The sequence below is a fragment of the Drosophila santomea genome, chromosome 3L (genome assembly GCF_016746245.2).
Source record: "Drosophila santomea strain STO CAGO 1482 chromosome 3L, Prin_Dsan_1.1, whole genome shotgun sequence".
Lineage (NCBI taxonomy): Eukaryota > Metazoa > Arthropoda > Insecta > Diptera > Drosophilidae > Drosophila > Drosophila santomea.
Genome location: NC_053018.2, coordinates 1,413,049 through 1,432,116, shown reverse-complemented (window position 1 = coordinate 1,432,116; position 19,068 = coordinate 1,413,049). Strand labels below are relative to the sequence as shown.

The window sequence follows — 19,068 nt, the reverse complement described above, 5'->3', positions numbered from 1 at the left end:
CAACCTCCCCCCCTAAATCCCCTAAATCCCCAATGCCCATACCCCTGGAAATTCTATTATGCAGATGAATGGATATGGGACTATCTGACTGACTGACTGGCTGGCTGACTGGGTGTTTGTGTGTTGTGTGTTTGCTCCGCCAGATGCCATTACAATGTAAACGCAAGAAAAGTTCACTCGGTAGACTTGATGCGGGCATGGATGCGGAGACGTCTTCATCTCATCCACGTACTTCTCCACATCCATATGTATATCCGAGGCAGCACTTCCAGCCACCGCAGCGGAACAATTGATCAAATATCATAATTTATCAAATGACAATGCAACAGGCGGCTGTGGCGGCGGCGGCGGCGGCGGCGGCGGCGGCGGCCTCTGAACGTTTACGTTCCCGTATTTGCTTGCCCCAATCCCCACACCAAAGACCCCGATCTCCCATCTCCGATCCCCAATCCCCAATCCCCAATCACCAAACCCCAATCCCCAATCCGCAGTGCGCAGCCTGCAGTCCCCGATCCATTCGAAAGCTACAACTTAATTTATTTGAACAATTTAGGTCTGACACAACAGCCATCGTTTGGCTGTCGTGTTCGGTTCGCTTATTTATTTCGATGGTCAGTCGGTGCGGCCCCAATCTATTTAGCATAATTGCAGCTACGATCGGAACCCAAACCAGATAATAATGCATTCTTGTGTGGGGTCTGTGTAATCCTAGATGGGCCACGGTGGGTCAGATAACCAAATTAAAAGGCTAGGGAAAATATTGGGACAAACCGATTATTGTTCTATTATGGTAAACCTAGTCATGCCATTAGTCCCAATCTAACTGGGAAGTGCATTCTTCATCGAAGTTGGGGAATTTTCGAATGAAATTGTGTCAAGTTTGCTCACAAATTGGTATGTTTATGGATGCAAGATAGGTTTCATTCTGCTTGGCCTTAGTTTTAGTTATAACTTACTTATCAACTTTCTTTTGTAGGATTAGCTAAAGCGTTGGCCATGTGCCATGCAGGATAAAGTAGCCTGAGACTACATTCTCCATCAGAAATCTATGTAAAATACTTTACCTTTTTTGTGTTTTGTCAATAGTGAAATTTAGAGTGGTACGTTTTCTGACTCCCAACTTCTTCTAAAGCAAAATTGCAATGGACAATTATGAGAGGGCCAGGAAACTGCAGGAGGAGGCGGGAGTTCCTCCCGGAGGAATCCAGCGGTGCTGCTGCAACTGCAGGAGGAAGCTGGATCCCTACCAGCTGTTTGACGACAATGTGGAGGACATTGCCAAGAGTCTGGCGCAGATAATGCTGATCTGCGGCATCAGCACCACAAAATCCTGTGCCGCCAGGTCGATAATCAAGAGGGCTTTCGTTTACCATGAACGGCTGCGCACCACCTGTCCACCAAATCCAGCGCCTGGGAGTCGTCTGAATCGGGAGGACTTGCTGCAGGCTCTGCGACTGAAGTGCGAAATGGAACCGGTGGAGGCGATGCTCACCTATGCCATCATCAAGCGCGCCTTCAAGGCCTTCTACCACGGCAAGCCCCTGGTGACCATCAGCAATCCCATAGTGGATGCGATGACGGTGCACACCCAGCGTGCTGCTTGGATGCATGCCGCCCACAAGACCTCCAGGATCTTCGACAACTACAAGGCGGCCTTCTTCTGGGCGCACAAACACTACGAGAGGCAGATCAGTCTGGTTTACTCATCGCTGTATCAGCGGATGACTACCAGATCGGACCCCCTCCTGGTGCCCGGCTGTCCCTGCAAGGGATGCTCCAAGCAGGAGGTTCCCGGACATACCAAGGCCGGCCAGAGGCAGATGATGAAGCTCAAGCTGTCGGAGGGTGCAGATCTACCAGAACCCTGTCTCCTCTGTGGCTTGCAAGTGCCGCAAATGGATAAGGAGGTCAAGATGAAGAAGCCACCGCGTCCGATCATCAACCATGAGGTCAATCTGCCCAGATGCCAGCAGTGCAATTCTCCCTTCCTCATCTGCGAGTGCAACATCGATCAGCTGACCGGCGAGCAGTTCGGCGAATGTGGCCAGGACTCCTACAAGGTGAAGTGGTATCGTCTGCAGGAACCAGTGCCCATATCCCAACCCGTCTCCCGGCCGCTTGGCGAGGAGGAGCAAGAAACTAGCTTTGATGAGGCCATGGAACCTCCGGAGGACTGGGACAATCATCATTGTCCCATTGACTGCAGGCACGACTCCTGCAGCGAGTCCTCGAATGTTTGCCATAGCACCTCCTCGTCTGGATCTTCGGGCAGTGACTTTGCCACCTGCTCCGATGGCGGAGACAAAGAGGAGGATGTGGTGGCCAAGCTGGAGGATTACCTCAACAAACTGTGGGCCGAGGAGGTGGCCCAGAAGAGGAATCCCTCGTATGTGCCGAGAACGATCATGCCTCCTGGTCCGAAGTGTCTGAAGTGCAACGACTAGTTTCGGAGTTTGTCCGTTTAAATATTTGCTATATAAATTATTGAGTGATGAAAAGTGAACAAAAATCGTATGTTAGAGGTATATTTATAACCTTCTAGATCCCAAAGATCTTTAATGGCCAGACACTAGACCCAAGTCTAAAAGTACAGAACGTGTTTTGTCACCTCTGGTTGTAAGTCTGGTTCAACGAGCTGCCACCATGCCGCTGGGCCACCCACTCCCACTCCCACACCTGGGGAATCGATCGCCCACACGGGAGCCGGCGCTTATCACGCGCCCACAGATCGCGTCTTGACAATGGCCACTTAAAATGCCATTGCCGGTTGTAATCGCCTCTAAATTGCTGGCACCTTGGCTTATTCGCCACTCGACGAGGACGGCATGGCATTCGATGGGATGGAGCTACTGTTGTCATCGCCGGCTGCTCCACCCAGCAGCTCCCAGGAGCTTCCACATAAATCGCTGCCTTTATCTAAGCACTTGCATCTCGCACCGGAGCAGAGCCACCACAACAAAAACGGTTGGTGCGGATCCGCGGATTCGGGTCTGTTCACGCTCCTTGCCGCTTATCAATCGCAGCTCATCTGCACGCAGAACAGTACCGAACCGAACTGAGCCGAGCTGAACAGGCAGAAAGAACATCTTCTGCGAAAAATAATTCCGCAACTTGTCACATTTTGTAAGATTCAAAGTCGCAGAGACGGGCACCAAACTGCAGACGCCTCTGCGCCAGGGATTCTGGGATGGGCCTGCAGAGGAGTGAGTCCTTGACTGGCGGGATTGAACTATTTGGAGAGGGTATGGGTAGTGAAAGGGGTATACTCGAATATTGACTATAGATGTCACTTTAGTTACTTTATCATATTCTTCATTATAAAAGAGCAACTTACTATGTTTATTCAATTTAAAAAGATGGTGTTTATGTTTGAAATTTCCCCTAGTCGAGCTAACCCGATAGCGAGGGTAATCCCTATTTTTGGCTAGGCCTAGACATCACCCTCGAATTCCCGCCTGTCTCTCCGCTTGTCTTCGCATCTGCCTGTCGCTGTGGCATGTGGCATGTTCAACTGGAGTCACATTTGCATATGGATTTATTTTTATGTCCACTGCCTGCGGATGGCTCGTGAACTATTTATGTGTGACGATCAAATCGCTTGGGGGCGAGATCTGTGGATGGATCCACGATCGGTTCTTGCCCAAGAACGCTGCCATTAAGAGATGGCCATTAAATGTTTGGAAATATTGGAAAATCTCTAGATAATGCCGTCTTGCCAAATTCCTAATTATGATATGCTCACATTGAGTTTCTCTATTAGCCCAGATTTGATGTGTCTCCCCATTCCAAATCCAAATTTGTTGAATCGGTTCGGTTTGTGTGTGGTAAACAAAGCTCTCACACTCAATTGAGTGCCACTTTTCGGCATTTGGATGGAACTTTGAGGCAGTTCAAGAGACGCAAGAAACCATTGAACTTTTCAATAGCCATCAAATTTGCGCCTAATGCGAACTGAGACTGGGAAAGTTCCCCGCCATCGTCTTTAAATTTGTTACACCCCTGCATTCAATGGGCACTGCAGCCACTCGAAGTTCACTTTGATAGTTCGCATCATTTACACTCGGAAAATAATCCTATCGTGCTTATAGGCATATCTCTTTTAAAGGAAAGATACACTTTACCAGGTAATCTAGGCAACCATAGAAGTTCACAGAGTTTTTCTAGGTGCGTGTGCGGTATCGATCTGCTCCATTCTTGTGGGCCTGAAGCTTAATGGTCTTTTTATAGCTGCACTTTTTCAACTTCAATTAATGAAGTGTCGAGTTGTTAACACCAAAACACACGCCCTGCTCCCCCAGTGGTGCAGCCTACTCCCCCCGATCCCCAATCCCCCAAATCACCAATGCCCAACGCCCAGCGCCCAGTTTCAATACCCATGGACCTCTATTTCCAAACATTTCGCCCAGCCGCGGGATGGGAACCAACTTCACCGCGGCTGCTGCAGGTGGGGCAGCCGAAAATGTAAACAAACAAATTAAAACGAGCATCGACAGCAGCAGCAGCTGCAGACTGAGTTTGCCTCAGGTGAGAAAACGGGCACACGGAGCCGGGAGCTGGAAGCTGGGAGCTGGGAGTTGGGAAAGCGGGGGTCCAAGGGAAAATGCATTTCCACGGCAGCGCCAAAAGCAAACAATCCAGACGGCAGTGGTAGCGGCCAGAAGCTCTTTAATCCCAAAAACTTTGCTAGCACTTAGCGGTTTACGAGGCTGCAGAGGAGGCCCTCAATGTATTTAGATATCAAAGTGGGAATGAAGATATGGAGCTCCAACCGTAAAGCCTTCCATCTGCCGCATTTTTGGCGACACTTTGTCGAGATTGAGTTGTTAAAACTTGATGTGCGATTAAAAGTGAAGCTATGACGCTAATTTTACAGCGCGGCAAGAGGTAAACCTACTTATTTGCCAGATATGCCACTAAAATGGACATTAAAATGTAATCTACAATCTGGTTGACAAATGTGTTCATTTTCCCAGCGTAGCACAATATTTTCCACCTGAACTTCATACCAGTATTTATTGATCAGTTAGTACACTTCTCACATCATCCCATTGTGATTGAGTTTGCTACGCCGCTTCACGGTGTCCAGAAATCCAAAATCCGAAATCAGTGTGGGAAAAGAGCTGGAGCGTCAACTGAAGCGCCGCTTCCACCTGAAACTCCAAAATAAATGTGGAGAATGCCGCCGCCAACGCATCCGAGCATTTTGGAGTCCGCGGCCAAGAGCAGTGAGAAAAATGTTAATGATAAACCTGTTTGTCAATTAAACAAAAATATTGTAATAGTTGATAACAGGATGGGCAAACACGAAGTGCAGTGAGCGGGAGCGGGAGCGGGATGATGAGAACTTCCCAGAACCGAAATGGTTATTGGGGCCAGGGGGAGGAGGAGGGGGAGGGGCAAGATTGGGGCAGGGAAGCAACAAGGGACAACCTGTCAACCCAAAAGGGCCCAAAGGCTGGACTGGCTCGATGTGCTTGACTTTGGTTTCATTATCGCCTCGCCTTCAACTTCAATTTTACCATGTCCCAGGCACCCAGTTCAAATTGTGCACTGCAAGAAACCACAAATAGTTGGCATTTAAATGCTGTTTGTTTTCTATATTTAAAGTCAAGAATTTTAGAGCATTTAAGGAACTGCAATACCTTTTTCCCAGTGCACTGCCATTGGCATCTCTCGGCCAGTTGGCTGCTCTGTGCTCTGGCTTATTGTTTAGTGAAGCATTTAACTTTTAAATATGGTTGTGTGTGGCAAGAGGAAAAGTGTTTTGTGTGTGTGATACCGTTTTGAAAGACATTCCGAACTGCGGCACGGACTGCAGAGGGGAGTTGTCAGTTGGCGGGGCAAATGGGGAGCATCTCGGGCACTTCACTCGCAGCGCTGTGAAATATTTCCCATGACAATTCTGTTTGCTTTTCGTGCATTGTGTGCTCGCTCGCTTGGCGTTGGCACCTCACCTGGACCCACTGCTCCTCCTCCCAACTTATCCCACACTTCTGGACCGCCCTGTCTTGTCTCGTCGCCCACTCGGTCGCGTTCAGAGTCCCATCATCGAGGGCCAGGGCTGCCCTGCCCGACGCAGGTTCCCACTCCATGTGCAGCTTCTCATCTGGAATGGCCCACAATGTGGGACAAGTTTGCTCTATTTGCTTTATCTATGCCCATCGCTGGTGACGGCCGTCTCTGCTTTTTCCCAGGCACAAGGCACAAGGCACAAGGCTCCTCTTGAGCGGCAATAGCTGCCAGGCAATTCCCTTCACCGCCTCCTCCTCCAGCGGAGCTCCATTTGCCCCCCAAGTGCTCGGTCTCCCATATGGCGGCATTAGCTGATGGATATTTCAACAGGCCGCTCGGCACGGGTTGGCACTCCAGGCATCCTGACATCCTTCGAGCGACTTACTAAAATAACCAAACATTTTGAAGCGAATTATGTTAACATTCTTCGAACGTAAATTCGAATGTTGGGTGCTCTTAACATAAAAAAATAGTTAAACTTTAAGATAAAATACAACACTTTGCTTTAGTTTTGCAAATTGTGGCTGTTGCTCATTTTGTAGATAATTTTCCAAACTTTTCCAAAACGTTGCATAAAAAGTGTCAGTTTTAAGCAACCCCAACTCTTCGATAGGGTATAACCTATTAAGCTCCCCTCATTCCGGAGCTGTCGGCGAGGTCAATGAAGTGCCGCCGAAATTCCGCGGAATTAAAGCAGCAAGAACCCACCGAAAAAGCCCCAAGATGATGAAAGAACCAACTCTCAACGCAACTGAACGGAACCACACCGAACGAGGGCAATTTGCGATCGTTGGTAATTATAATTGGGTAGCACACAGGGACTCAGAGGAAGGTGGTGGATCGATTGGGGCACTGGTATTCGGTCCACCAGTTGATGAACCCCCCCGTGCTGTAGGATCTCTGACGGATCTCGGGTGCCCCTGGAGCCTTTTGCACGAGGGAGCAGAGGGCGCAGTAGGGTTGCGATGCGTGGCGCAGCTTGTAGATGGAGTGCCACCAGAAGTAGCGCCTGTACTCCTCCGGACTATTTGCCAAGTGCTTGAGGTGAGAGATCAAGTCCTTGGGCGTGGCGAAGTCCTGGCTGCTGATGTACGAGTGGCTTGGCACCAGATTTGTAAGATTTCCGCCTCCGATCAGAACGGGCACCAAGAGTTTGTCCATGGCCGTGGACATTTGCGGTGGCACGTAGTCCGGACAGGCGGTCGGCTCGAAGATCAGCATGAAGTGGTAGAGACCGCAGCTAAAAGAGAAATAAGAATCATATTTTGGGGTAAAACCTTTGGCCAACTTACTCATCGGTGCCCAGACAGCTGTCATGGGCGTCGAGGTCGGCGTACTTGCGCAGCTCCTCCAAATAGAGGCTTTCGGGAAGGGTTTCCTCATTCACCTCGTAAACCAAGTACACAGCAAGTCGTGACTTTTTCCTAAGTTCGCTATCCAGACGGAGATTCGTAGAGGCTGGCATGTCATCTGCGAAACTCTTGCTGGGCGCCCGGAACCACTTGAGCCTCCTGGCCAGATTCGTGTGGGAGAAGTAGTAATCCGTCCAGATTAGCTGTGAATCCAGGCGATAGGTCATGGTCAAATTAAAGGGGGGCAACGTGAGGCCAGTCAATGGATTCTGCGGCGAACTCATCGGCTTCTTGGCGGCATAAACTACATAGAACTTGGGAGTGCGCTTGATTCCAGTTAAACCATCCAAGGAGTAGGGATGGTCAGCACTGATGACCACTGCATCAAATGCTCTGTCATTGTAACTCCTACTGCTGGTGACCAGGCAGCCACACTCCAAGTGCGCAGGTGTATCCACGTGGCTTGGCTCATTCCACAAGAGGATCATCTTAAGATTATCCTTCTCTTGCTTAGTTTGACGGCGATATAGTGGAATGGTGGTGAACAGCAGGCAAATGGTTAGCACACCCACCATGACTTTAAGGGCATTCATACATTGACGTGGCGAATACAGCTCCCGCTGGAGATTCCGCATCGAGACTGGAGATCTCCGTGGGGGAGGCAGCCTAACTGCATCCTCCATGTCATCGTTATCCTCCTTCCTGCGACTGGCATCGTCGTCCATGAGGAGTCGGGTTGGCAGAAACTTCGGTATGTCCTCCATTTCATCGGTTTGCTGTCGCTGTTGCTGCAGCAGATCGGGATTCCTCCGGAAGCTTAGGATCTTATCCACCGGCATTGGACGGAGCTTGTCTAGCGGCATTGCCTCTATGTGAAATGAACATATAATTTGGCCAAAATGTGTTTTGTAGGAATGGGAAAATGAACTGCCAAAACAATAGTTTCTTGGATTCCACAATTCATAAGCCAAAGTGCTCAGATGGCTGGGATGTTTATATATATTTTGAGTTTCATTTCAAGGCATAATGTTTCAGATTGCTTGTTCAATTATCACACTCATATTGAATTTATGGAATACAATACAAATTGCCAGCATCAAAACGTCGCTGGGAATTGATGGCCTCGATCGGGCAACTATGGAAAAACCCTTTTCAATCAATCCAGCGCTTCTACCCCATCCACCTGCCCACTTTTGCATTTCCGATTTGGCACTTTCATCAGACTGCCCGCGCTTCCCTTTCGCCTCTCCGCCAGTTCGCAGTTTCGCCCTTTTGCCATTGCCATTTGCCAATTGCTGCCCGTTGAAGCAGGAACAGGAACAAAGTAATCAATCATTTTGCCAAACCATCAGAAACATGACAATCTGCCAGAAAATTTGCGTAACGTTTCTCGATTCACCCATCACCATTCACCGTTGGGGGAGTGAATATAGTGGAGGCAGCCAAGCAGCAAGCGGCCAGCGCGATGATTCCATCGATGATATATCACTGCAATTTCGAATATTCATTTCTCCGCTGTTGTTTTTCGACGCCAGCTCCTCCTCTTCCCTTATCATCCTGGCGAACCCACTGCTGGCTGGGCTCATTTCAAATGCGTTCCGCATCCGCGACGAGGATGTGGAGTGGAGTGGAGTGTACTGAAGTGGAGTGGTGTGGGTGGTTGGGTGGAGTGGAGTGGGACGCAGTGGCTGCCGAATAGTGGACAGTGGAAACGCCACTTTGCGGACGTGCCAGGCGCTCCAATGCTCGATCCTCGGATGGATGATGCCGGTGTCATTGTTGCCTCATCCATTCTCCTCCCACTTCACGCACGTTGTCTCAATTACGGGTGAGTGCCAGTGTGAAAGGGAAAAGTGAGTATGGCACTTGGAAAAAGTTCTGTGACATTTTCAGTTTCTATACAAGAAGATTCCATTCAAGAAGATTTAAAGAAAATTATATCGATATATCTTTTAGCTTTGCTTAGTTTCTTTACTATAAGAAAAAGTGGAAACCTTAAAATTCGTGCTCTTGTATGACGCAAGTTTTGTTCTTTCGGTGTAGAACTGCGGCAGAGTTAGCAATCTGCGAATTGACAACCATTTAAATGTTACGCATTCGTGTTAACTTCCACAACGTGACTTGCTGAGGCGAAACATTTTTAAATCTGATCCGGTGATGTAAATTGCCTGGATCCAGTGAGTTATGAAAGTGAAATGGATTTGTGATTGCCGGCCAGACGAGCCAAATGCGAAAGGGCGAAGGCATTAGAAGAAGCCTGGCCAAAACAAAGAAAACCCAGCCGCAGCGAACCCAAACATATATAAATTTTAATTATTCCCGCGAATCGCTGGCCAAGGAAAACGAATGCATTCTGAGATCCCAATACCAAATATCAGCGATCCTGTGCCAAGTCGGCGAGTGGCGAATGGCGAATGGCGAATGGCGAATGGAATTGAAATTCCATTGTGAGTATTTTTTGGGGGCGTTGCCGGCGCGTCGAGAAAAAATGCAATAAATATGCATATGAGAGAGCTCACCTCCGAGCTGAGGTGCTTCAAAAAGGAGTCCCGAGGAGCCGAGGAGTTATGGCGATTTGAATAATTTGGTTCCCACACTTTCGAAGATCTCCCTCAACTGGCAGCCCAGCCAGCTCGGCCGTTTTTAATTAAAGTTATTAATACGGCTCCCCCAGACTAGGTGATTTACCTAACCACAAGATCTCCGTCTGCCCATTCCGTATTCCATACTCCATACTTCTTACTACAGACCGCTGACTTTTGACTTCTGATTCATGGCGGGGCTACTTATCGGAACTGGAACTGAAAGGTGTCCTTAAGCCCCGAACTCGATCGGCAATTAAATGCCGCACACATTGTTGGCAACTGCTTAATTATCCATTCGATCCCATTCGATTCGATTCGATGCGATGCGATGCGATCCGATTCGAAAAAGAGCCGCCTTTAACTCGATTGCCTTGTCCATCGGACCTTTGGTCTTAGGTCTTAAGGAAAGGAGCTAACGAATTAACATGTAATTATCTCAGCTTGGGCCGCTGGCCAAAGGAAACGCATCGAATCGCCGGCGACACCCGGACCACAAACAAGCCTGGCTAAAAGTGCTGGCCACTTAGCTATGGCCTACAAAAGTAAGCCAGATCTACGTAGGAATTTCCAGGTAAAACAGACAGCAATCTTATATAATTTTAACGTTTTAGGAGCTAGCCGTTAAACAGGGGCATCACTGTTGGCCAGCAAACTGCAGCCTAGACCCGAGAAAAGATACAGATACAAACCAAATCGAGCGAGGGATTCCGATCGCAGAGGCTGAGAGGTAGCAGCTGCCGCAGGTTGCGTGCGTGCCGCTTCTTCCTCCGCCCCCTTTCGATTCCTAATTCCCGCTCCCGGGGGCGTGGCCCTTCTTAGGCGGATTCCCAAATTGATCTCGGACCTGGTCGTGGACCCTTCCAGCCGACCACCCGCACTAATAAGACGAGGGCAAGGGGAAGTGGCGCTAAAGTTGTCAGTCGCCTTGTCCGCAGGCGACGATCCTCTACACCCTAATTAGGTGTTATCTACGACTTGGGTTTGCCCGCTCCTTTAATGTGGCCGACAAAGTGAGAAGGCTGCGTGGAGTGATTAAATGAGGTACACCTCGCAGACCTCCGAGGACTTTCACTATGCTAGGCGCCATCCGAGTTCTGGAAATTATAATGCAGAATTTCTTTCAAGTTTCATAAATCACCTGCATAAATAACTTGTTTACTTGTATGTGAACATGATGCAATCTCCGGGCTGACTCATTCTCCCACGCATTTTGGCGCCACTTGCCCGGCGGATGAGTGTAATCCATCACTGACGCACTTGTCCACTCGCTGTGCTTATCACCGCCCGGTACTCGGTATACGGTATTCGGTAATATGCAGCACTCATTGTCCGAGTTCCCATTCATGGCGACTGTTTTGCGCAATTGATGGCAATCAAGGGACGGGCAATTGCCGCGATCAGCGCTGGCGAAGACTCCTCCATTCCGTCTCATCGCGGGATGACACATCCGGAAGCTGGCAATCAGCGAACCGGTGGAAAGCGGATTTCACTGATTCAAGCGGGGTCACTAATTGTGACCCACTCTCGCCGTTCATCTATGAATGCAACTGCAAAGGTTGATCATAAATTGGGTAAACTGGGACACGAATCTCTGAAAACGATTGTGTAATAAAGTCGTTTCTATTTTGCTCTACTCTTAATTGCTTTATGGCAAATGCAGTACTTTCTCATAATTGACTCTTTCATATTCTATACATATTCTATTTAAATGACTTGCATATACAATACTTCTTGACTATCGGATCTCTTGTGCACTTGCTGTGCTTCTCGTAGGACTCCAAGCGACTCAGCTCGTCCACATTCATAGTCAAGGTTTCCTTCTCCGTGTTCCACTGTACAGTGGCCACGAAATGCGCCGAAGTCGGATTCGTGTCGAATGTGACTATGTAGGGGTGCAGCTGATCGTCCTCGAGAGAGTCGTCGGTAGGTGCGAGTTTGCCATCCATGTAAAGGACCTTCTTCAAAGTATAATTCTGGCAAAGCTTAGTAAGATTTCGATTTCGCAAATGCTCATTCATATGCCGCACCACCTCCCGAGCCACTTTTCTAATGAGAACCTGGTTGGTCTCCGTTTCAGTGGGTTCACAGGAACACCACTTTTCCCCGATTCCCGCTTGAGAACAATTCCTATCATACGGAAGTTGGAAGAACAGGGATTGACAGCTTTTACACTGTGTTGACTGAAGCTTGGGACTGAAATCCGCCATAGAGGTGGCATTTAGCTGGAGCAGATGGTGCAGGGTCAGGTGAAGATCAAAGCTTGAGGACAGACGATTCTGGTTGATCTTCAGGTTTTCCACATACTGGGGATATCTCTTTCTGAACCAGGGCGGCACATATATGAACATTATAGGAAGACGTTCTTCCTGATAACCCGATTTTGAACGCTGTCGAGTCACACCGTATCTATAGCCATGGTCACTCATTACCATTACTATTGAACGATCGAAAAAGCCAAGTTTGTCGTATAGCAAAAGGTATTCCAAGAACACCTGATCCAAGGCAGTGGCTCCCAGGAAATCCTCGTGGGTGAAACTATTGCTCCAAAAGATTCCAAAAACGGGTGCTGCATTCTGAAAGCGTTGCAAGAACTGCTTCGCAAATTCAAATAGATATTTGAAACCCAACTTTCGTCCAAGGCAGAACACATTTCCAAATTGGCGCCTGGTCTTTAAAATCGTTTCCAAGGCCACAATAAAGTTTCGGAGATAGTAATCCACTGGCTGCTTCTCGAAACCCGAATTGTGGTTGTTAAATGTGTTGATCTTACCGCAGTCCTCTCCGAAAGCTGTCATGTAGCCATTCTGCTTAAACAGCTGCCAGATGTACTTTAATTTGTCAATAAATCCGCTGCGCCTAAATTGGCCATTCAATTGAGCTTTTTCCTCGGCATTTCCAGTGAGTAAGGCCAACAGATTGAGCAGGGTATTTTCACCGACCTCATTGTAACCCTGCATTTCAAACCATCCTGGTCTTTGCAGGAATTTATGCACCTTGGGCATGGAGCGTCTTAGGTTCATGCGCGATGTGGAGTCAATGCCCAGGATGATCACATTCGGCTTGGACTCCACATCTGGAGGAGGATCCTCTGGATCCTTCTGCCTGTGCTTCAATCGATCCTGCACAAACAGAAAGGCGTCCTTCTGAAGAAGCTTCAATTCAGTGTTTTCACGTACGGCATGGCATTCCGTAAAGATATAGTCTATTGTCTTTGGTACCAGAAACGATTGACTTAAGGGTTCAGCATTGGAAAGACTGCAAGCGATAGTTTATATATAAGTGTATAACTTTACCTTAAACCTACCTAAATTCTTTATCCGGAAACGAAGATTTTTTAATGCGGCCTATCACCTGATATGTGCACTTGAGTGTGGCATTATCGAACTTTTTCAAAAGCTGCTAAATTCTCATCAACTTTGATCCTGTATTGTCGTAGGTCCGTGTCGAATTCACTTACTACCAAATCTTTATCAGTGCTACACTTTCTGAACTGCTTTCGTTTAAAGAACTTCATAATGTCAGCGGAAAAAGGATCCATTTCGGGCATCTTGCACGACGGACCGTTTACGTAAAACTTTTTGTTTTGCGAATTTTTTCCATCATTCGAATAGTGGGAATGCAGGCTCAATTTGGCTGTGCATAGCAAAAACTCAATACTACACAGTAGGAAGACGAAGACATATCTCCCTAGCCTCATGTTAGGAACATTAGACAAGCTTTTATGGGAAGATATTTCTTAATGGCGAAATTCGATGCGCTTGTTTTCCGTTTGTTATGGTAACTGTGAGGCAAGGAACTAGTTTTTAGAGTTGCGCAGCTCTTAAACCAAGTGCTCTGTTTAGTATTCATTCTCCCACTTTTGAGTGTGTGTTTTCCGCACTTTTCAAATTCATATTTATGCGAGTTTGAGAGAGTGCACAAGCACACAAATCAAGCTGGCTATCTGGAACTGCGGACAATATCTTCCTTTCCGTGTTTACGGCGCTATGGCGTGAGACACTGAGACATGGGCAATTATGTAAATATGCGGCGGCGCCTGCTCGCGACGAAGGACTAAGGACGAAGGACACAATGGGACAACCGCAAATTATTGCTGGCCATTTGGCGAATGAATGCGTGACAAAACACAGAGCACACAGCGAGCACTCCTCGAATGGAAACGGGGGGTATTCACAGGAGACACAGGAGACACAGGAGACACTGGAGAAGCAGGAGACACTCGCGCACAAGGACAATGGCGGGCGCAGCGGGAGTGGCAGCGAGGTCAAAGGTCAGCCGCGCTAATGTTGTGCTAATTGCTAATTGCGATTGGAACGCGGTGGTGAAGAGAAAACGGCACAAAGGAGCTGCTCAGGCGGCGCTATGGCCTAATTGAAGTGTCCTTGCTGCGATGATTTACTGCCCGGCGACTGGGAAGGATGTAGCTGCCGTTTGTCAAAGGTGCAACTACACTTGAAACTCACAAATAGCAGATTTTGAATTTCTTTTATACAGCAGTTAAAGAAGATGATAGAAGTAGTCTCTTACGCAACATTTTCTGTTTTTCCAAGTGCAGTTTTAGCCTTTCATTGCCATCGAAAGCGACGGCCAACAGCATCCGAGTGGACCACCCAGAGAGTCAAACAAACTGCTGTTTTTTCGCATCCTGGCAGGAGGTCCTTGGCCCCCAGAAACCCATCTCCTCCGCTGGCTTGCTCTTCTTTTGTTTGGTAACTCGATCGGGCGCACGCGTGGCCAACCGAAGTCGCAAGAGCTCAGGAGCAGGATCAGAAGAGGGCCAAGTGGATCACTCTCTGATCTTTTTCGGCAGTCGCCAGCAGTTTGATGATGATTTGTGTCTGATGAAAGGGAGGGTTTCGGGGCAGACGACCCAAAGGCAGACGCAGCCAGGTGAGGCCAGGTGTCAAACGTGTAACTGGAGACAGTGGCCACCGCCTGCGGATCAGGATCAGGATCAGGTCATCTTTAGTTTTGACATATGCAAAGTGGACCACCAAATCGACTCCATCGACCGTCTGCTGTTTTTGGGTCAGTTTTTGGTAATACTCTCTTTGGCTTGGTGGGGTATAACGATTTAATGAAGGCATGTGGCCAACTCGATTATTTGGGAAACTGTCTGCAGATTATTGTGGGAAAAAAAAATTATAATGTGCTTTATGGAACATATTTTTTTGGTTTACTTCTGAAGTTACTACTTCTCCTAATTTTAGTTCATTTGAAAGCTTAAACATTGTTAATGCTTTAAAACATCGACAAAGCATCAGATAAAGTATACAAAAGTCACTGCTTTATTGGTGATCGTTGTCATCATTCCCCTTTATGCCCTGCACTTCTTTGGGGCATTGAAATTGTGTCCTTTGCCTGTTTCTTTTTGCTGCCGGCCACCCGAGTTGATTGAAATTTTGGCAATGACCCCTGCAGCAGCCGACAATTGTGCTGTGTTGCAGCAAAAGCATGAGCACAAGCAGAAAGCAAAAGCAGCTGGAAGCAGCAGACTGGAAGCAGCTGCCTCAACTTTCGGCTTGGACATTAACGTTAACAGCGACCTTAACTTCGCCCACTGGCCAAAATTGACGAAGCGTTAAAACGCACACGTTGACAGGTATTTTTTCAGACTTTTTTTATGGGCCCCCATGGGTTAACTGAGGCAGCGCCAGTTGCAGTTGCAGTTGCATTGCAGTTTGCAATATTGCCTTCGCTGCGCTGCCGTTGCTTAATGTGCGATTTCTATCAGTAAATATAAATTGTAATTATTGCATTGTTGCGTCGGAGTTGCGGCAAGTTCTTATCAGCGGCAGCCATCGGCAGTCGGCTGACAAAGGCAAAAAATTAACAAAAACTTGCAAATGAGTGTCGAAAAGTGTGCACCGTACAGGGCACCCCCCTCGAGTTCACCTGGCATTGTTTTCCCTTTCCAGGGCAGACAAAGCGAAACAAATTGCCCAACTTTAGTTGTCGTTTCTGCTGCCGCTTTTCGCGCTTTAACACTTTTTCGAATGGGGCGCAGCAGTCGAGGGGTTTTTGGGTTTGTAAAATTGATGATGGACCCTGAGTTATTGCCTCGGCTTGGTGACGACAGCTGCTGCTGCTGCTGCCGTCGTGGAAAAAAAAGCACGGAGTGCGGGGCGAACTAAATGGCCACCCAGCAGCCAGAAGAATCCTCGGAAAATGATTTAAGAAAATACATTTTAATTACGGCGCTCGAACGGTGATGAAAAGTGCCCGCAGAGCGCAGGAGGGCGAGGAAAAACAAAACAAAACGCGTTAATCAATAAATTGACGCTCAGTGCAGCGATTTTCCCCTCATTCCATCAAAATGCATCCAACGGTGCGTATGAAATTGAAAATCAAGCAACACAGCGGTGGAGAAACCACCAGAATCGAATCGAAGTGGAGCCTGCCGCTCCGAACTCACAGAAGACCACACGAATGGCGCCCCCATATGGAGAGGCAGCGACCCTCCTTGCGTGGAAGGTTGAGGGGCAGTGCTTTGATTTATCACTCACTGGGTAGCTTGCAGTCGAGCCGATCTGTCTGCCCCTTTCGGCCAGGGCATCACTCACTTGCTTACCAGAGGTTATTACACAGGGAACTTATCTTGTTTATATACAACTTCTTTTTGTACGTGGAGGGGTTTTAGTTCAATTGGATTTTCAAGTTACGTTTTGTCTTTAAATATTTATTATGTACGGCTCATTTTTGCCAGTGTATTAACTGCGGCTTTGATTGATGCCCCCACACATGCACTGGAAAAAGAGAAGAGACCCACACATGGCCACACCCAGAGACCCAGACGCCGGCCTTCTCGATCACCTTCGCCTTGGACTTGGATTTGGATTCGGATTCGGATTTGGAGTGTTGTAAGTGGACTGGACTGTGGTATCGGTTTTGGCCTTTGCCACGGTCATGGCCCGTTAATTAAAATATGTTTTGGCCCGAGAGATCAAAGGGATCGAGAGTGGCGTTCGGGTGATGATGATGATGATTTGATTAATTCGAATGGGAATGGCTCTTCTGCGATGCAGTCGATGATGCAGTGATGATGGGATCGACTCGGAACTAATTAAAACATTTAAAGTAAAGCACAAACGAAACAACTTCTTCTTGTGTGTGTGTGTGCCTGTGCGGGAAATACGTGGAAAATAGAACATTAAACAATCATAAAAATAAATACATTTCCCACACTGCTGTTGTTGTTGGGCCAGCAACAACAAATAATAATAAAAACGAGAAGCAGTCGAGAAACTTTTGTTCAACATGGAAATGTCATTCGCATAACAACAAAAGACAACGAACCATGATGATGATGATGATGATGTTGATGACAACAACCCACAACCAACCACACAACAACGCAACGAAACAACGCACAAAGTTTCGATTCTCCACTCTTAACCCCTTGGTGCCCCAGTTTGCGGCAAAGTTGGTGGCACCTTTGTGGGACCTGCTGAGATAACAGGCAACAAAATGTTTGATGTACTTGAAAGTTAATGTTTTGTGGTGTCAACTTTTGCCGGGCTCCTCCATGGTTGGGTATTTGGGTTGGGTCTTGGTCTTGGTCTTCGCCTTTTTGTTGGGGTTTTGCAATGGAGAGCGGCTTTTAATGGCCGGGGATTTACTCTAATTTGGCTCGACAAAATTAGCCTTTATTTTTTGGCTCTTTGCCTAATCGCTAGTGATGAAGTTGCCGCAGCAAAGTTTGACCTTTCACACGCTCTCGGATTGTCTCGAAATTGGAAGTCCCAGCCCTCTACACACTTTTGCTTTCAAGGAATTACAACAAAATACAAAATTAACAAGAGCATTCGTTATCAAAAGAACTTTTAGCCGCCTCATTCGAACCGAACTGAAAAATTGTTTTCCCACGCAAATTAACACTTGACTTTGTTTTCATATTTGCACAAGATGACTTCATTTTCTTGGGCGCTTTTTCCAACCTCCAACAACTCCCCCTCCGCTCCTTCTTCAAATATTTTATTATTGTTGACTTTCCTCCGCCCGACTTCTCACCTCCGAAAAAGCGAAGAAACACAGGAACACTGAAATTCGTGTCTCATCTGCGGCTGTTTTAGATAATGTAGGTGTTTCACTTGTAGTGCGTCATTGTCTCGATTTTTATGTGTTATTGGGTAATATTCACCGCTACGATTTTACAATTCCCAACCATTGTGGATGAGCTGGCGGGTGACTCCACTTCAAGTTTGGGAATTCGTTTAATCAAGGTACAAGTCTAAGTAGAAGCTATATTGTAGTTACTAAGGTTTCAAAGGTTACTGGTTTATTAAAGCCAATTGTAAGTGTCAAAGCAATATACCAAGTTTGCAACTTTCTTCAAGAGATAAACCAACTAATATCTAGATTAGGTGAGCACCCTAGAGGCCAAAATTTGGGCGACTTTGAAACGGAAAAGTTTCCAAGATCCCCTTACCGGAAAGCACAAAAATATAGAAAGTCGTTTTTCACCTCTCGTGTCCAGTAGTCGCCCTCGATAATCCGCATGCCCAGCTGGGCTTATTGCTGCTCTCCTGCCAACCAGATACCAGATGGACAAAGGACACACCATACACATCCACATCAATGTCCGTCTGTCCGTCCGTTTGTCCGTCCACACACTCGCAGGAAATGGGGCGAATCCAATGCTGAGGGCAAACTTTTGTCGGCGACTGTGTGCGCCCAATCAGGGGAAAATGCTGGAAAAGCGACCTGCACTCGGACATTTCACTTGCAATTGCAGCGCAGCACTCGAGGAAAATAAATTCAAACTCCTTGAGCACTGGGAACGAGGAGGAGGAGGAGGAGGACTCGCCCAGGATTCATGTGTATGCTGTCCAAGGACTCGGAGCTCCGGAGACAATAAACTTGCTGCCACTGCAATTTCTCAGTTATTTGCTGGGGAGGTGGGGAGGAAGGGAAAAAGGCATCGAGATATGATAGGAGTGGATGACACTTGTGTCAGCCATAAGCAGCCGGGATCAACTTTTCCGGGCTCTTCTGTTTGCCCGACTTGGAAAATGGGATTTGAAGGAGAGCCGGAGCTTGGCTAGGATTTGTGCAGCAAATTAGCTTCATTAATGGATGACTTATTCCCGGTGGGGGTGAACGAACCGAACCTCCGACTA

General features: G+C 47.6%; 5 protein-coding genes across 5 annotated transcripts; 2 read left to right on the top strand and 3 right to left on the bottom strand.

Annotated features, from left to right (window-relative positions):
• Window positions 1-1,017: 1,017 nt before the first annotated feature.
• Window positions 1,018-2,503, top strand: LOC120449928. The gene has a single exon (XM_039632621.1). It carries the CDS (start codon window positions 1,143-1,145, stop codon window positions 2,442-2,444), a length of 1,302 nt encoding a protein of 433 aa, XP_039488555.1. The 5' UTR covers window positions 1,018-1,142; the 3' UTR covers window positions 2,445-2,503.
• Window positions 2,504-6,764: 4,261 nt separating this feature from the next.
• LOC120449832 (alpha-(1,3)-fucosyltransferase C) lies at window positions 6,765-8,371 on the bottom strand. Its single transcript, XM_039632482.2, has 2 exons — window positions 7,305-8,371; window positions 6,765-7,252 (listed from the first exon to the last, which is right to left on the bottom strand). Exons 1-2 carry the CDS (start codon window positions 8,225-8,227, stop codon window positions 6,835-6,837), a joined length of 1,341 nt encoding a protein of 446 aa, XP_039488416.1. The 5' UTR covers window positions 8,228-8,371; the 3' UTR covers window positions 6,765-6,834.
• Window positions 8,372-10,582: 2,211 nt separating this feature from the next.
• Window positions 10,583-11,396, bottom strand: LOC120448436. The gene is made up of 2 exons (XM_039630445.2): window positions 11,109-11,396; window positions 10,583-11,043 (listed from the first exon to the last, which is right to left on the bottom strand). The coding sequence occupies exons 1-2, from the start codon at window positions 11,394-11,396 to the stop codon at window positions 11,026-11,028; spliced, it is 306 nt and encodes a 101-aa protein (XP_039486379.1). The 3' UTR covers window positions 10,583-11,025.
• Window positions 11,397-11,616: 220 nt separating this feature from the next.
• LOC120448435 lies at window positions 11,617-13,646 on the bottom strand. Its single transcript, XM_039630444.1, is given in 3 exon segments — window positions 11,617-13,204; window positions 13,254-13,343; window positions 13,345-13,646. Coding segments are annotated over 3 exon segments (1,947 nt in total). The 3' UTR covers window positions 11,617-11,649.
• Window positions 13,647-13,771: 125 nt separating this feature from the next.
• LOC120448846 lies at window positions 13,772-15,072 on the top strand. The gene is made up of 2 exons (XM_039631050.1): window positions 13,772-14,389; window positions 14,505-15,072. The coding sequence occupies exons 1-2, from the start codon at window positions 14,340-14,342 to the stop codon at window positions 15,025-15,027; spliced, it is 573 nt and encodes a 190-aa protein (XP_039486984.1). The 5' UTR covers window positions 13,772-14,339; the 3' UTR covers window positions 15,028-15,072.
• Window positions 15,073-19,068: the final 3,996 nt, after the last annotated feature.